At 40.8% G+C, this 17,556-nt stretch overlaps 1 protein-coding gene across 3 annotated transcripts in view; it reads right to left on the reverse strand.

The window, feature by feature from the left end:
* The window catches only part of rock2a (rho-associated, coiled-coil containing protein kinase 2a), a 150,361-nt gene that overhangs the window by 17,277 nt on the left and 115,528 nt on the right, over positions 1 to 17,556 (reverse strand). For 2 of the 3 annotated variants that reach the window (XM_055635314.1, XM_055635313.1), the window contains exons 22-27: positions 16,809 to 16,995; positions 13,857 to 13,950; positions 12,741 to 12,835; positions 6,784 to 6,975; positions 3,248 to 3,416; positions 1,071 to 1,274 (exon numbers count right to left, since the gene is read on the reverse strand). In XM_055635314.1, coding sequence (XP_055491289.1) covers positions 1,071 to 1,274; positions 3,248 to 3,416; positions 6,784 to 6,975; positions 12,741 to 12,835; positions 13,857 to 13,950; positions 16,809 to 16,995 — 941 coding nt within the window. The remainder of the gene's footprint in view (positions 1 to 1,070; positions 1,275 to 3,247; positions 3,417 to 6,783; positions 6,976 to 12,740; positions 12,836 to 13,856; positions 13,951 to 16,808; positions 16,996 to 17,556) is intronic. The other variant, XM_055635316.1, reaches the window with a different exon arrangement.

A 17,556-nucleotide genomic window follows, 5' to 3' on the forward strand; every position in this document is an offset into this window, starting at 1 on the left:
TAGGAAAAAAGCTTACACTCAAATTCTGGAAAAACGCTCCAATATCAACAATAAAAATGTGGATTTCAAACATGTACGAAACATTACACCTGGAAGAGATGAGACTCCTCCTAGCAGGCAAAGCAGACCACTTCTAAAAGTCATGGTCTGCATTTATGGAACTGCATTTATTACAAGCATACGGTGCAATAGTAATTTAAAAAATAAATGGTACCAGGATTTGGAACGGCGGTAAAAAAAACACCAAAAAAAACACGGTTGGTATATCCCCTTTTGCGGAGTTTTGTGTTATAATAGAGCGATTGTTTCTCCTTTTTTTTCCTTTTCTTTCTAGGGTCTATTTCCTTTCTTTACTTCCTTCTCTAACTTCTTCTCTAAGGGGCTTTCTTTTCCCAACACTTTCCTGCACCTTCACGACTCTTGCTCACTTTCCTTACTTCTTTTATTTCTACCTTTTTTAAAGCTCGAAAAACGAAGTGGTACAACAAATGTAATAAGATATATGTGATGTGTATTACTGTAATTTACTGTACTTCTAATAAAAATATATTAAAAAAAAACAAAAAAAAACTAAAGTTTGGAGGAAAACCACATAACTAAAACCTGCTAATGGATAAAAATTTGTCATTCAAAAATAATTATTGGAAATTGTGTATGTAACTGCACCACTAATTTTAACCCTTCGAACAGAAAATAGCTTTACCAACCTGGAATTTGCATTTTAAGCCAAAACATAAAGCCATATAATTAACATTCAAGGTTAGGTTGATCAGCTAAGCCAATAATTTAAATAAAAGTTAATAAGGTTATATTTCAGCCCTTTCACCATCTCCTTTGGATGAAGATACAAATGTAATTCCTACAGGTAGATCAATACCAGTAAGCACAATAGATATTTAAATTAGTTTTTGCAGCACATTAACTAAATTTTCTTCTGCATTTTCATTCATGCATTTTCCTCACACAACATTCAGTTTCAATCATTGTTACAAAGAACGTTAGACAAACTCTAATATCTGCGTTTTAATTAAAATAAAAACAAAGGGTGTTTGTCACATGCAGTACATCACCTGCGGAATCAGGTTCAGATTCAAGCTCAGGTTCAGAGTCAGACTGTGCGTGTACAATGGGCTCTGTGCCGTCGTCTGAGTCAGACTCAGAATCAAAACCATGGAGGTGAGAATAAGAGGGCTTAGTATCAATGGTGACGGAAGTGGAAGAACGCTTGTAGCTAAAAGACATGGACTCCGTGGTGTGAGATTGAGTGATACGAACTGAGAAAACCAAGGTGACAAGACAAGTAGAAAAGTGAAGATGATTATTTTTCACTATTTTAGTTAGTGCAGAAAAGAAAAAAACATCAACTAAAGTGAACAGAAATAGTCAGGTAGTAGAGGAAGAACAAAAATAAGTTATTGCATACAACATTTCAGTTTGCAGAATGCACTTTGTAGTTGGATGAAACTACCATTTTTCAAACTAAAATAATTATTTTGCATCTCTGAAAAAAATCTCAGTTCCACACTTACTGATGCAAGAGTGCCATACGTTTTTTTCCATAGATGAAAAATTTGTACCTGTATATTGCTGTAAACAATGGATTTCTACTATCATTCGGTCAGCGTAAAGATATTTTGCTGTCTAACACTTAATTGAGAGCGCAATTTATTCTGCATTATCATGCCTGCAGGAAACTAGACCAAGACTTGCTATATGAAATCAATAAAGTAATAATTTCAGTTTATTAATTTAATTTAAAACTAACATTAATTATTTCACGATAAACACGATTAATGAAGTAAACCAAATTTCAGAAAGGGTGGCATTGAATAAACAGGATGTTGAGAACGTTGCTAAAAATTAATTAGCAGTCAGGAAGAGGCAGACCACCTCAGTCCCATTGAGCACTCATCCAGTACGATACAAACTGCATTATGATTCTCATTCCAGCATTAAAAGTGCAGAATGTGTTGTTGGAGAGGGTTGGAGAGGAGATAGCAATTTGAAAGGATAAAGCAACCAAGTATTATTTTATGAAGACTGAGCTACTGTCATCAGTTTTAAGGAGTGCAATAATTGATTCCATTCCATATCACAAAGTATTATCACAAAATATCTTCACATAAGTCCAGGACAAGGGGTCACAGCTAAAGGATATAGGGGAAATCATTTAGGACCGAGATCAGAAAAACATTTTTCACACAGAGAGTGATGAATCTTTGGAACTCTCTGCCACAGAAGGTAGTTGAGGCCAGTTCATTGGCTATATTTACGAGGGAGTTAGATGTGGCCCTTGTGGCTAAAGGGATCAGGGGGTATGGAGAAAAGGCAGGTACAGGATACTGAGTTGGATGATCAGCCATGATCATATTGAATGGCGGTGCAGGCTCGAAGGGCCGAATGGCCTACTCCTGCACCTATTTTCTATGTCTCTATGTATAAGATTAGTTGATATTATTAAAGATTATGTAGTGGTTTGACAGACAAAACCAGGAGGGGAGCTAAGGTAAGTGTGTATCAACAGCTTAAGATGTATATGGGGGCATTTCTTCAGAATTATAAAAGTATGGAATTCGCCACACAGAGCTATGGATGAGCTAGCAGGTCTATTCAAGACTACGATTATTGAACAATAAAGAAATCAAGCATTAGGTGGATCAGACAGGAAATACTGAAGATCAGAGTATGGATGGCAAAACAATCTATGCCTGTTCCATTCTTTATATTCTGAAGAGATTAAAGAACAATAAATAACAATGACTTCAAGAGGACTGAGAGAATGCTGAATAAAGATGAAGGTTGAAAACAGGGAGGAAAAGTGCCATTTAGTTGAGTATAAAACAGCCAAGTTATCTTGTCAGGAAAATATTCATGGCACTTGGACAGGTGGTGTAGAAACAAGGATTTTAACTGAAAGAGAATTTCACCAAACACAAATTTAAAAGACGAGCAAGCTCTCGGAATATAAAGGGCCAGATCACGGTATGATGTGACAGTAAAAGCCTATCTGCAACCACAATAGAAATAAAAGGGGAAATACTTAATTTACAAGTTTGATCAATTTCCACCATAACACAACGTTGAAGCAATTATTTATATTAAGTCCCACGGGATTTGTTAGGTACATTGTAACATTGGCTATCATGCTAAATCAATATTCAATAATTCTGCTGGAATATTACCACATTTTCAAAATTAATTACAAGGACATGTTTTTTATTTATTTCAGGGAGTAAGACATACGTACCAGGAAATCCATCATCTACTTCTGCATCGCCAGGACCACTGCCAATACTAGTAGTATCTAGACCAACATGAATTAATTGCAGTTGGGAACGTAGCTGTTCAATATCACTGTCTTTGCTGTCTAGTGCCATCTGCAGTTCAATTCGCACCTGGCTTTCATCTGCAATTTGCTGTGATAAGATTAAGTCTATCAATGAATTGTGCATATTTACACCAACTAATCCAAAAAAAAAAACACCATAAAACACCAGTTCAAATAGTTAAACATATGGCTCACCACTAACTTAAATCACATCTATGTTTCTGCTTCACTAAGAGATTTACTTTAGATTTATTTCAATATTTTTCTTGATTAAAGCTCTTCAGTTTGCTTTTATTTCTAGTCTTTCTACACAATGGATATTTTCTACATTTTAGTTGACGATAAACTGCTTCCTAATCTCTTCTTGTGACATCATTATCATTACTTCCATAAGAAATAAAGATGAACAATTTTATCATGATTGCTTCCCCATCACCAACTTTTTCACTACCCTAGCACAACTGATAGAATTGATCAAATAGTTCCAACACAAAACCCGTCTTTCATTATTTGGAGTATAAAAAATAATTCCACCCATTAAACCTATTACTGCATCCTTGTCTGAATCACTGATTTATTTTTTTTTTACCATTTCATATTCTTATTTCCACCACCCCATGCCACCTTGCACAAGCCATTATTATTTTTATTTTTTTAAATCCATTTGATAGACCCGGTCGAGACTCTTCATCACATTCTATTCAGAGATAAGGACAACTCTTTTTGAAGATTCTTTTTCTGATCCATTTAATAATCCTTAGTTCTTCCTCTAATAGGAATATAGTAAAAAGTTTCTACATCTCAGCAAGTTACGCACCCCAAAACATACTCTCCCATTAATACCTACTTGTCACCAAATGCTGCTTGATCAAAGATCGAATTTTCAAGTAATCTTACCACACATATTTTAAGCACGTTAACAACTCAAAACCTCCACACTCTGTGGAAACTGTACTTCATTGCTCCATCACCAGATATTACTAAGGAAATTAACTGAAATAACTACTGTCCATATACTGAATATAAAATGTTATAACCCACTTCTCTGCATTTGTGGTTATCTATAGAATTATTCTACCAAAAATGATAGGCACATGCACTGTAACATCATTATACAGTGCCATCCATAATGTTTTGGGACAAAGACCCATCATTTATTTATTAACCTCTGTACTCCACAATGATATTTGTATTAGAAAAAAAAAAATCACATGTGGTTAAAGTGCACATTGTCAGTTTTTAGTAACGGATATTTTTATACATTTTGGTTTCACCATGTAGAAATTGCAGCTGTGTTTATACATAGTCCCCCCCCCATTTCAGGGCACCATAATGTTTAGGACACATGGCTTCATGGGTGTTTGTAATTGCTCAGGTGGGTTTAATTGCCTCCTTCATGCAGGTATAAGAGAGCTCTCAGCACCTAGTCTCCTCCAGTCTTTCCATCACCTTTGGAAACTTTTATTGCTGTTCATCAACATGAGGACCAAAGACGTGCCAATGAAAGTCAAAGAAGTCATTATGAGACTGAGAAATAAGAATAAAACTGTTAATGACATCAGCCAAACCATAGGCTTACCAAAATCAACTGTTTGGAACAACTGTTAAGAAGAAAGAGAGCACTGGTGAGCTTACTAATCACAAAGGGACTGGCAGGCCAAGGAAGATCTCCGCAGCTGATGACAGAAGAATTCTCTCTATAATAAAGACAAATCCCCAAACACCTGTCCGACAGATCAGAAACACTCCTCAGGAGTCAGTTGTGGGTTTGACAATGACCACTGTCAGCAGAAGACTTCATGAACAGAAATACAGAAGCTACACTGCAAGATGCAAACCACTGGTTAGCCGCAAAAATAGGATGGCCAGGTTAGTTTGCCAAGAAGTACTTAAAAGAGCATACACAGTTCTGGAAAAAAGTATTGTGGGCAGATGAGATGAAGATTAACTTATATCAGTGTGATGTCAAGAGCAAAGTTTGGAGGAGAGAAGGAACTGCCCAAGAGCCAAAGCATACCACCTCATCTGTGAAACACAGTGGTGGGGGTGTTATGGCCTGGGCATGTATAGCTGTTGAAGGTACTGGTTCACTTATCTTCATTGATGATACAAATGCTGATGGTAGTAGCATAATTAATTCTGAAGTGTATAGACATATCCTATCTACTGCAGTTGTACAGGGTCTTGGTGAGACCACACCTGGAGTATTGCGTACAGTTTTGGTCTCCAAATCTGAGGAAGGACATTATTGCCATAGAGGGAGTGCAGAGACGGTTCACCAGACTGATTCCTGGGATGTCAGGACTGTCTTATGAAGAAAGACTGGATAGACTTGGTTTATACTCTCTAGAATTTAGGAGATTGAGAGGGGATCTTATAGAAACTTACAAAATTCTTAAGGGTTGGACAGGCTAGATGCAGGAAGATTGTTCCCGATGTTAGGGAAGTCCAGGACAAGGGGTCACAGCTTAAGGATAAGGGGGAAATCCTTTAAAACCGAGATGAGAAGAACTTTTTTCACACAGAGAGTGGTGAATCTCTGGAACTCTCTGCCACAGAGGGTAGTTGAGGCCAGTTCATTGGCTATATTTAAGTGGGAGTTAGATGTGGCCCTTGTGGCTAAGGGGATCAGGGGGTATGGAGAGAAGGCAGGTACGGGATACTGAGTTGGATGATCAGCCATGATCATATTGAATGGCGGTGCAGGCTCGAAGGGCCGAATGGACTACTCCTGCACCTAATTTCTATGTTTCTATGTTTCTATCTGCTCGAGATCAAACTAATGCCTCATAACTCATTGCCTGGCGGTTCATTCTACAGCAAGACAATGATCCCAAACATACTGCTAAAGCAACAAAGGAGTTTTTCAAAGCTAAAAAATGGGCAATTCTTGAGTGGCCAAGTCAATCACCTGAACTGAACCCAATTGAGCATGCCTTTTATATGTTGAAGAGAAAACTGAAGGGGACTAGCCCCACGAACAAGCATAAGCTAAAGATGGCTGCAATACAGGCTTGGCAGAGCATCACCAAAGAAGACACCCAGCAACTGGTGATGTCCATGAATCGCAGACTTCAAGCAGTCATTGCATGCAAAGGATATGCAACAAAATACTAAACATGACTACTTTCAATTTTGCTATAATTTCTACATGATGAAAGGAAAATGGATAAAAATTGCCTTTATTAAAATCTGTGCACTTTAACCACATGTGATTTTTTTTCTATTCCAAATCTCAAATTGTGGAGTACAGAGGCAAATAAATAAATAAATTATAGGTCTTTGGCGCAAACATTATGGAGGGCATTGTAGGTCGTTATAACAAAACAAAGCATCAGAAATAAAAATTACTGTGACATAATAACATGGACAGAATCTGTACATTTCACAACTGGGTCTTAATTTTTTTTAAATTCTGTCTATGCCTGCATAGCGAACTTCATGCATCATCTTACCGCTTGCATTTCATTGAGCTCTCTCTGGTATTTGATCATCATTTGTGTTAATTTTTCCCGCTCTGACCTTAGCTCCAATTGCAGTTTTCGATTTTCTTTTTCTTTTTTACGAACATCAGTGTCATTTCCTCGCCTCCCATGGTCCCTCTTCATATCCTTACGATTCATAATTTCAGCTAATTTATTGACAGCCTAAAAAACAAAACATAATTTCATGACAATCTCCATTTGAGAATGTAATCTCTTCAGTAAATAATTTGTCCACTGAGAAATCCTGGTGCATACCTAAAAAGATCTTTCACTTAGAGATGCAGTTATGAAATACATTTCTGAATAATTTAATGAACTTTGTCATCTCCAACCTTCAGCATTATCTAACGTGGCAGATTTGACTCGAGTATTCTTATATTATTTGCATCTCAAATAAAAATTTCTGTTACAAAGGTCTTTTTAAAGATAAACATGTGTATATATGTGCTAACATAATCGATACATTCAAATTATTCACTCAGCTTTTTATAAAATAGCTAGTTTATTATGCAAACAATGACAATGTCTGTGCGCTTATATTCCAATTCGTTTGCAGTAGTTATAGGAGATGACACTGTTCTCTGTCACAAAGACAGAATATCTCAAGACGGTATTGCTTGCATGGTGCTATGGTTAGGGAGACCTCTTCTGGGCTGGATATAAACCTGGAGTGAGAGGGCAGTATCCAGTTGTCATGGTCCACAGAAGTACTGACAACAAAAGTAGGATGAGAAAAAGTGTTCTACTGAGAGTTATATTAAGCACTGTATCATCCCCTATGCTCTATATATTGCCCTTAAGTTTGACGATTGTATTTATGTATAGTGTTATATGATCAAATTGGATAACATGCAAAGCAAAGTTTTTCATTGTACCTCAGTACGTGACGATAATAAACCTAAACCTGATAATTGGCAACAAGCAAAGAAGGATTAGAGAGGCACCCAAATGGCTCAAAGCATGGTATGGTAGAAATGGGGTTAGATTCACTGGTAACAGCACAGGGAAAGGTGAGAGCCGTTCCACTGGAATAAACTTTCCTTGAATTGCGCTGGGACCAGTGTCCCGGTAAATAAATCACATGAATAAGGTTGCGGACAGGAAGGGCTCAAAAAACAGGATGTTTAATAAATCAAGAGGAAGTGAGAGGGCAGTGGCACAGGATTCGGAGGGGGGTGTTTGACAAGCAAAGTGCCGGGACAGAAAATGTACACAAAAGTATGCAACACAGTGCAAATCGAGAGATAGTAAAAACAGAAAAAAAACAATGCATAACAGTCTATATGAATCCAAAACGGGACAGACAGCAACCTGCAAGTACCATCTGATAACCGAGATGCAGTTGCATGGTGCTGAATATTTTAGGTTACATCTTCCAGAAGAAAGGAAAAGGAGGCAGGATAGGATTATTAACCACAGAAGGTACAAGAGCAGCATTACGTCATGACAGAGAAAGTGCATGATAGCGTAGAATTGGTTTGGGTTGAAATCACGAATAACAGAAGATATACGGGAGGATAACGGGAACCCCCATTCGTCACGGAGCTGGATCTGCCGTCTGTGAATATCTCCAGAGGAACAACTCCAGGACTGTTTGGAGTCTGTAGACTGGGCAATGTTCAAGGACTCGGCAACGGACTTGAACGAATATGCCACAGTCGTTACAGACTTCATTAAGAAATGTGTGGAGGACTGCATCCCCACCAAAACCTTCCGAGTGTTTCCCAATCAGAAACCTTGGGTGAACTTTGAGATCTGCACTTCTGAAGACCGGGCATTCATGTCTGATGTTACAGTGGTCTACAAGAAGTCCAGATATCTCTGAAGATCTTTCCTGGTCCGAGAACACTGATGCAATTATTAAGAAAGCACATCAGCGCCTCTACTTCCTGAGAAGATTACAGAGAGTCGGTTTGTCAAGGAGGACTCTCTCTAACTTCTACAGGTGCACAGTAGAGAGCATGCTGACCGGTTGCATCGTGGCTTGGGTCAGCAACTTGAGCGCCCTGGAGAAAAGACTACAAAAAGTAGTAAACACTGCCCAGTCCATCATCGGCTCTGACCTCCCTTCCATCGAGGGGATCTACCACAGTCGCTGCCTCAAAAAGGCTGGCAGTATCATCAATGACCCACACCATCCTGGCCACACTCATCTCCCTGCTGCCTTCAGGTAGAAGGTACAGGAGCCTGAAGACTGCAACACCAGGTTCAGGAATAGCTACTTCCCCACAGCTATCAGGCTATTAAACTTGGCTCGGACAAAACTCTGAACATTAATAGCCCATTATCTGTTATTTGCACTTTATCAGTTTATTTATTCATATGTGTATTTACGTATATAATGGTATATGGACACACTGATCTGTTTTGTAGTCAATGTCTACTATGTTCTGTTGTGCTGAAGCAAAGCAAGAATTTCATTGTCCTATCAGGGATACATGTCATTGGCTCAACACTGACGTTCCTGACAGCGCCATCCAGCTATCGGGGCGTCATTTACTCCGAGCGGACAGGACATCAGACTCTGTTAAGACCAGAGGGGGGGGGGGGGGTCTGTGCATTTATGTAAACAAAGCATGGTGCACGGACTCCACCATCATCGAGAGTCACTGCTCAGCTAACCTTGAATTCCTCTTGGTTAGATGCAGACCTTTCTATCTGCCCAGAGAGTTCACCTCCACTGTTGTGACTGCAGCCTACATCCCTCCTGATGCTAATGCCAAGCTTGCAATGAAAGAGCTGCATACTGCCATTAGCAAACAACAGACTCACAACCCCGAGGCAGCCTTCATTGTTGCGGGTGACTTCAATCACTCCAACCTGAAGACTGTACTCCCCAAATTCCACCAACATGTATCCTTCCCCACTAGAGTAGACAAGACACTGGACAAAGTCTACACCAACATGGCTGAAGCTTACAAAGCCATCCCCCTCCCCCACCTTGGTCAGTCTGATCACGTCTCATTGTTCCTGCTCCCTAAGTACTCCCCACTCATCAGACGGGTTAAACCAACTGTAAGGGCAGTTAAAGTCTGGTCAGAGGAAGCGGACTTCACACTTCAGCAGTGTTTTGGAAACACTGACTGGAAGGCGTTTGCAGCCCAGGCCACCCTTGACTCTCACACGGACATTGATTCCTATACATCCTCTGTTCTGGACTTTATAAACTCCACCATCAATAGTGTCACCTCCCTCAAACAGGTGACCATATACCCGAATCAGAAGCCATGGATGAACAGCGAGGTCAGGCTACTGCTGAAAGCACGGGACACCGCTTTCAGGTCAGGCGATGCTCGAGCCTACAGTTCATCCAGGGCTAACCTGAAGAGGGGCATCAGGAAGGCCAAGCACTGCCATAAGCTCAGGATTGAGGAGCACTTCAACAACAACTCCGACCCCCGACGCATGTGGCAAGGCATCCAGGCCATCACGGACTACAGACCCTCCAACATCACCCCCACATCCAGCGACGCCTCCTTCCTTGAGGAGCTTAAGCACTTCTATGGCCGCTTCGACAGGGACAATCTAGAGACAGCCATCAAGGCTGTGCTACCTGCCGATCACCAACCCCTCACACTCACCCCCTACGACGTGTACGTGGCACTGAGTAGGACTAATGCACGTAAGGCTGCTGGCCCTGACGGCATCCCCGGGCGCGTGCTCAGTGCCTGTGCTGCGCAGCTGACAGACGTCTGGACTGACATCTTCAACCTGTCACTTGCCCAAGCAGTTGTCCCCACTTGCCTTAAAGCCACCTCCATCGTGCCAGTGCCAAAACACTCCACTGCGGCAAGCCTCAACGACTTCCGCCCAGTTGCACTTACCCCCATCATCACCAAGTGCTTCGAGAGGCTGGTCCTGGCACACCTCAAAAGCTGCCTACCCCCCACACTGGATCCCTATCAGTTTGCCTACCGCAAGAACAGGAGTACGGAGGATGCCATCTCAACGGCACTTCACTCCGCCCTCTCCCACCTTGACAACAGAGACACTTATGTAAGAATGCTGTTCATCGATTACAGCTCAGCATTCAACACCATTATTCCATCAAAACTGATCACCAAACTCGGTAACCTGGGCATCGACCCCTCCCTCTGCAACTGGATACTGGACTTTCTAACCAACAGACCCCAGTCTGTGAGGTTAGACAAGCACACCTCTTCAACCCTCACCCTGAACACCGGCGTTCCTCAGGGCTGTGTGCTGAGCCCCCTCCTCTACTCCCTCTTCACCTATGACTGCACACCTGTACATGGTACTAACACCATCATCAAGTATGCAGATGATACAACGGTGATTGGCCTCATCAGCAACAACGATGAGCTGGCCTACAGGGAGGAGGTCCAGCACTTAGCAGCATGGTGCGCTGACAACAACCTGGCCCTTAACTCCAAGAAGACCAAGGAGCTCATTGTAGACTTCAGGAAGTCCAGAGGTGGCACGCACACCCCCATCCACATTAACGGGACGGAGGTGGAACGTGTTTCTAGCTTCAGGTTCCTGGGAGTCAACATCTCCGATGACCTCTCTTGGACCCACAATACCTCTACTCTGATCAAGAAGGCTCATCAGCGTCTCTTCTTCCTGAGGAGACTGAAGAAGGTCCATCTGTCTCCTCAGATCCTGGTGAACTTCTACCGCTGCACCATCGAGAGTATCCTTACCAACTGCATCACAGTATGGTATGGCAACTGCTCTGTCTCCGACCGGAAGGCACTGCAGAGGGTGGTGAAAATTGCCCAACGCATCACCGGTTCCACGCTCCCCTCCATTGAGTCTGTCCAAAGCAAGCGCTGTCTGCGGAGGGCGCTCAGCATCGCCAAGGACTGCTCTCACCCCAACCATGGACTGTTTACCCTCCTACCATCCGGGAGGCGCTACAGGTCTCTCCGTTGCCGAACCAGCAGGTCGAGGAACAGCTTCTTTCCGGCGGCTGTCACTCTACTAAACAACGTACCTCGGTGACTGCCAATCCCCCCCCCCCCCCCCCCCCCCCCCCCCCCCCCCCCCCCGGACACTTATTATTTATTTTTTATTCAAATCGTTTGCTATGTCGCTCTTCAAGGGAGATGCTAAATGCATTTTGTTGTCTCTGTACTGTACACTGACAATGACAATTAAAATTGAATCTGAATCTGAATCTTGAATCTGAATGACAATAAACTCTCTTGACGACTTGATATAGGTGAATATAGACATGCCAAATGTCTGCTCTTGGTGGAGTATAATTGGGGAAATATCTAGGCCACGTTTGAGAGAAATGCAATTGTCATGGGAGATTTTAATCTACATACGTATTGGATGAATCAAACTGGTAAAGATAAAAACCAGCTAAAGACTACACCATTACAGCAGTACACAACTAGCCACCGTGTTCCAACCACTACTTCCTGCCTCATATCCTAAGCCAGTTTTGGATCTAGTTTTACCAGTTCGTCATGGACCCAATATGCCTTTTTATCTAGATCAACATACCGTGCAAGACCTCGTCAAATGGTATACAGATATCCACAGATATCTAGCACCCCATCTTAAATCAATCTTCTTGGTTACCTCAAAAAAAACTCAAATTAGTGAGGCTGCATCAAAGTAATTGATTCCAATTACTTAAGCAGATGAGAAGATTCCTTGTAGATATCATGGAAAGTTCAAGAGTACAATGCAAATTGGATCAAAGGGTATATATGGATCCTGGGACTGGCACCATTGACTGAAGATTCATAGTAAGAATTAAAACTTGCAGAAATATAACTGGGAATGTTTTTTGGGTCTGTTCATCACATTAAGGCCAAATTAACTTGGATAGGTGAGAACTATCCAGTGCCTTTTAAATATGAAGCACAAACAAATTTAAACAATGTTCAATAGATATGCCAGCCACCACAATTGCACTGTCACCAATTAAGATTTGATTCCTCTAGGCTTACTTGTGTTTTGAGCGTCCTCTCATTCAGCAACTGTTTGTCATATTGGATTTTAATAGTGATTAGATTTGCATCTTCTTCTTTCAGTCTGTTAACCTCTGAAACAAAAATGCAAAACGAGTTTAGATTAGCATCGGAGAACAATTTAGTTGTTGTCATTGACCTGAAGCATAGATTATCTCTCATCTTAGCCTGACCTGCCGAACATATTCAGCATTTTCTGTTTTTACTGCAGCTCCTAGTATGCCAAGATTGTTTCTCAGGCATTGATAAGTTTAATTTATACAAAATGCCAAACTAAAACACAATTGGTGACAATGCAGATCCACAAGCAATAACTGCTATGTGGCTGAATAAGGCTAATTTATTGAGAATGTTAGATCATATACTCATTTGAATTTGAGATATTAAACACTTTACCTCTCATGAAGATTTGATGCAGTTTAAAAGGAATAGTCAGCTATTTAGGTTTAAATAAGTTTTGACCTTTAATGTTACTTTTCCCCCTTCCAGATCACAATTTATACCAATAGTATATAAAAGAGGATTCAGCATCCATCGAGATAGTGGCCATTCTTCCACCTCAGAGACCACCCTTCTAGCCTAGCCCCAAAACACTTGATTTCTCTAAAATAATGCTTATTGATGTGTTCGAATTGTAATTCATGATTGAGCCTCCAATCCTACAGGAGTTATAGAATTCCATTAAAAAATCACAACTTATAAGTGAAATAACATCTTATTCCAGTCCTAAACAGCCTCTCTCTATTTTGTCTGTGACTCTGGGTATTGCCAATGGATCAATGTCCTGTTGGCAGGGCAAATGTTATCTTGGTTTCTTGCCAATGCTGAACTCCCTCAAAAAAGTATAAAAATGTCTGTCATATAGTCATACTAATTTACATTAATTTTATAGCCTCACTGCACTGAAACACATCACAAGCAGCAAATATTTTAGAAAGTGGCAATTATGTAAGCAAAGGGCAATATTTCACCACAACTTTACGTGCTTTTAATTCTTATTCAATTGCCAAATTAACAGCTCATGGAAAGCTCATTGGATTGTAAATAAATATGTACTAAATAGGTCTTATTTGGTCTAATTGTGTTTGCACTCACGGTCCAGAAGCCCTTTTACTTTGTTGTTCAGTTCCTCCTTCTCACTTGCAAGATTTGCTACATCAGCAGTCAGTGTTCTATTGGTCTCCTCCAGCTAAAAAACAAGTTAGAATATACAATTCAAACAATTTCTAAAGTACACAAATGTTACTCTGTTAAATCTGGTATTTCTATTGTGCAATATTTTCAGTATGCACATAATCGTTGTTTCCTAATTGTAAATTTTAATTAAAGATTCTGCTGAAGTGTCAACCCAAATTTGCTTTGTCAACAGATAAAACACCTTAAATGCTTAAGATCTTGCCAAATAAAACTGTACGTTTAAGAAGGAACTGCAGATGCTGGAAAAACGATGGTGCACAAAAATGCTGGAGAAACTCAGTGGGTGAGGCAGCATCTATGGAGCGAAGGAAATAGGCAACATTTTGGGTCGAAACCCTTCTTCAGACTGATGTGAGGTTGGGAAGAAGAAAGGAAGAGGTGGAGCCAGTTGGCTTAGGGAGAGCTGAGAAGGGGAGGAGAAAGTAGGGACTTCCTGAAATTAGAGGTCAATGTTCATACCGTTGGGATGAAAACTGCCCAAGCGAAATATGAGGTGCTGCTCCTCCAATTTATGGTAGCCCTAACTCTAGCCATGGAGGAGGCCCAGGACAGAACAGTCAGATTGGGGAATTGAAGTGCTGAGCCACTGGGAGATCAGGTTATTGTGAAGCGAGCTGAGGTGTTTGGCGAAGCGAGCTGAGGTGTTTGGCGAAGCGATCGCCAAGCCTACGCTTGATCTCACCGATGTAGAACAGCTGACATCTAGAGCAGCGGATGCAACAGATGAGGTTGGAGGAGGTGCAGGTGAACCTCTGCCACACCTGGAATGACTGCTTGGGTCCTTGAATGAAGTCAAGGGGGGGAGGTAAAGCGACAAGTGTAGCATTTCCTGCAGTTGCAAGGGAAAGTGCCTGTAGAGGGGGTGGTTCGGTTGGGAAGGGATGAATTGACCAGGGAGTTACGGAGGGAGCGGTCTCTGCGGAAAAGCAGGGGGGGAGATGGGAAGATGTGGCAAGTGGTGGGATCACGTTGGGGGTGGCGAAAATGTCGGAGGATTATTTGTTGCATGTGACGGCTGGTAGGGTGGAAGGTGAGGACAAGGGGGACTCTGCCCTTGTTACGAGTGGGGGGGGATGGGGGGGGGGGGGGGGAGTGCAAAGTTACGGGGTATAGAAGAGACCCAGGTGAGAGCCTCATCTATAGTAGAAGAGGGGAACCCTTGTTCCCTGAAGAATGAGGACATCTCCGATGCCCTGGAGTGGAACACCTCCTCCTGGGTGCAGATGCGGCGTAGACGGAGGAATTGAGAGTCCTTACAGGAAACAGGGTGGGACGAAGTGTAGTCCAGATAGCCATGGGAGTAAGTGGGTTTATTTCAGGTGTTTTTGAGTGGCGGATGGAAGTGGTGAATTTGTAATTTGTATCATCCTTGCTTTAAATGGCATGGTGCTTACATAGCAGGCAATGACAATTGTATCCCAAACTAACAAGGTGTTCTAATGAAACAGAATATCACAATGCAAAAACTCATAAGGCCCGTGAATTAGGTACCACCATTGAAGACCAAGCGTTTTTATCTCATACACCCACTCTTTTCCAACCTTCTTACATTTTTAAAATATAAGTTTTCTTTTAAATTCACATTTGAAGGTTGCTTTTGAATCTGTATGAATCATCATTTTAGGTTGCCCAGTCCAAATCATTGCATGAAAGTGTTTCTGGTTCTTTTGCCAATCAACTTAAATGCTTCAGCAAAAGTAATTAGCTGATATACTTTTATCAAATTGCCTCTAAACCTTTCCAATTGGAAGGATAACCATGCTATTCTTTCCAGTCTATACATTTAACTATATAATTTCAAGAAAGTCAGAGATGTAAACTATCCCATAATATGGATATTATATATGCACCATGTATACTGGCCCCATATTATGAATCTCTTATTCCTTATAATATTCAAGCTTTCAGTGAATAGTATAACATTTGCAAATCAAGATTTAACTTTTATCCATGTAACTTTAAAATCTGTATTTTGAATCCTATACCAACACATCAATTCTGAACCTTTGAACCACTTAAACTATCTTACATTTCGGTGGAAATTACAGAAGATTGGTGTGTGCAACAGGTAGATGTTTTTACAGGACTGCTGTAACCTACTCCCCTTCCCTTCATGCTACTTGGTTATCTTGTCAATTATCAAACGACCCATCAGTCTACTCAATACTCCCACGGTGCCCTTCGGAATTTGTAGTCTTATACCAGATCACGATATTCCTTTCAAGCCTACCATTGATCATGTTACCCATCCTACCCTGAAATGTCCTCCCAATCTCCGTGTCGACCATCTTCCTCTTTCCCAAGCTCTTTGTATCCCACCCCAACGCAACTTCTCAACTCTCCTCCAAACCCAAGTAGTAACAAATCCCTCCGCTAGAATGTTTGAGCATTCCACTCAAGTCTTTCCAGATTTCTGAACATCTATGCTGCTCAAACTCAACTTCACTCTCCACCTGGACGCACTCCCTCTCCACACTAACCAATCATTGATGTTTCTTGCCACTAATCACACTTCCTTTTCCATAACTTGCCTCAAAGAACTACCACCCAGTGATCAACTGGCTATTTAAATTTAAAAAAATGATTATTTGGTTCTGCTATTACATTTCTGACGACATGAGCAAACTGAGTTATTATGAATTTTCTGACAATGTCTTCCAACTATTTCCTTGTAAAAACCCAAGCAACGAAAGTTCCACCTCAGATGTTAGCATTAGTACTGACAATGCATAGTATGTACTCAATCTTTGGGTACAAAGGAGGAAGGATTGAAATACTTTGCACAAAATAGAACATTTCAGTCCTGCCACATATACTACATATAGATTTCACTTATTAATCACGACTCACAGATGCAATAGTAGCATCCTTTTCCGCCAATTCTTGCTTGTGCCTTGCCATCATCTCTTTAATTTCAAGCTCCTTCATGATTTTTTCTTTTTCTAGGTCAGAATATTGTTCTTCTGCAATTGAGCGTGCAAGCTGCTCAGAATCAGCTTTCGTTAGTGTGATCTCAAGCTGTGCGGCCAAAGAATCTCTGCACAGAAACAAATAGGTTCAATCAAATGAAGATCTATACTCACAAAAAGCAATTAAAAAAAAAAAAGCATAATTGGACTTCAAAATATGACTTGGTTCATAAAAACCTATTCTGAAGCTTTTGAATTTCTTATTCCTCACCAAATACTTGGATAAGCAATCATTTCTCAAAGTTTCAGATGCACTTCATATTGACATTATATTTCCTGCAGTTGTTCATCCAAGCTTTATTTTGGACAAATACAAATATTTCCTGGAAACTCAGAGCTTTGTTTTAAACCATTTCTAATTAGAATTGTTAAATGCTCTCCCAGATCTCATGGCAAATGTAGCCGTTTAATCAGCTCCAAGACTGGGACTTCAAGATGCATAATTAAGTACGAAAGTCTTAAGCTTGTTGAATGACAACTGCACTGCCAACTGTCAATGTAATTTATGGCTGAACTCCAGACTGGCGAATGAAACATAACCTTACTGAGATTCCCCAGCATTTCTGATGGGATCTCCTTAAATTAAATGGCTATTGTACGTTTATGAATATCAAGGAAAGCAGGATTTG

This window comes from Leucoraja erinacea, chromosome 5, assembly GCF_028641065.1.
Source record: "Leucoraja erinacea ecotype New England chromosome 5, Leri_hhj_1, whole genome shotgun sequence".
NCBI lineage: Eukaryota > Metazoa > Chordata > Chondrichthyes > Rajiformes > Rajidae > Leucoraja > Leucoraja erinaceus.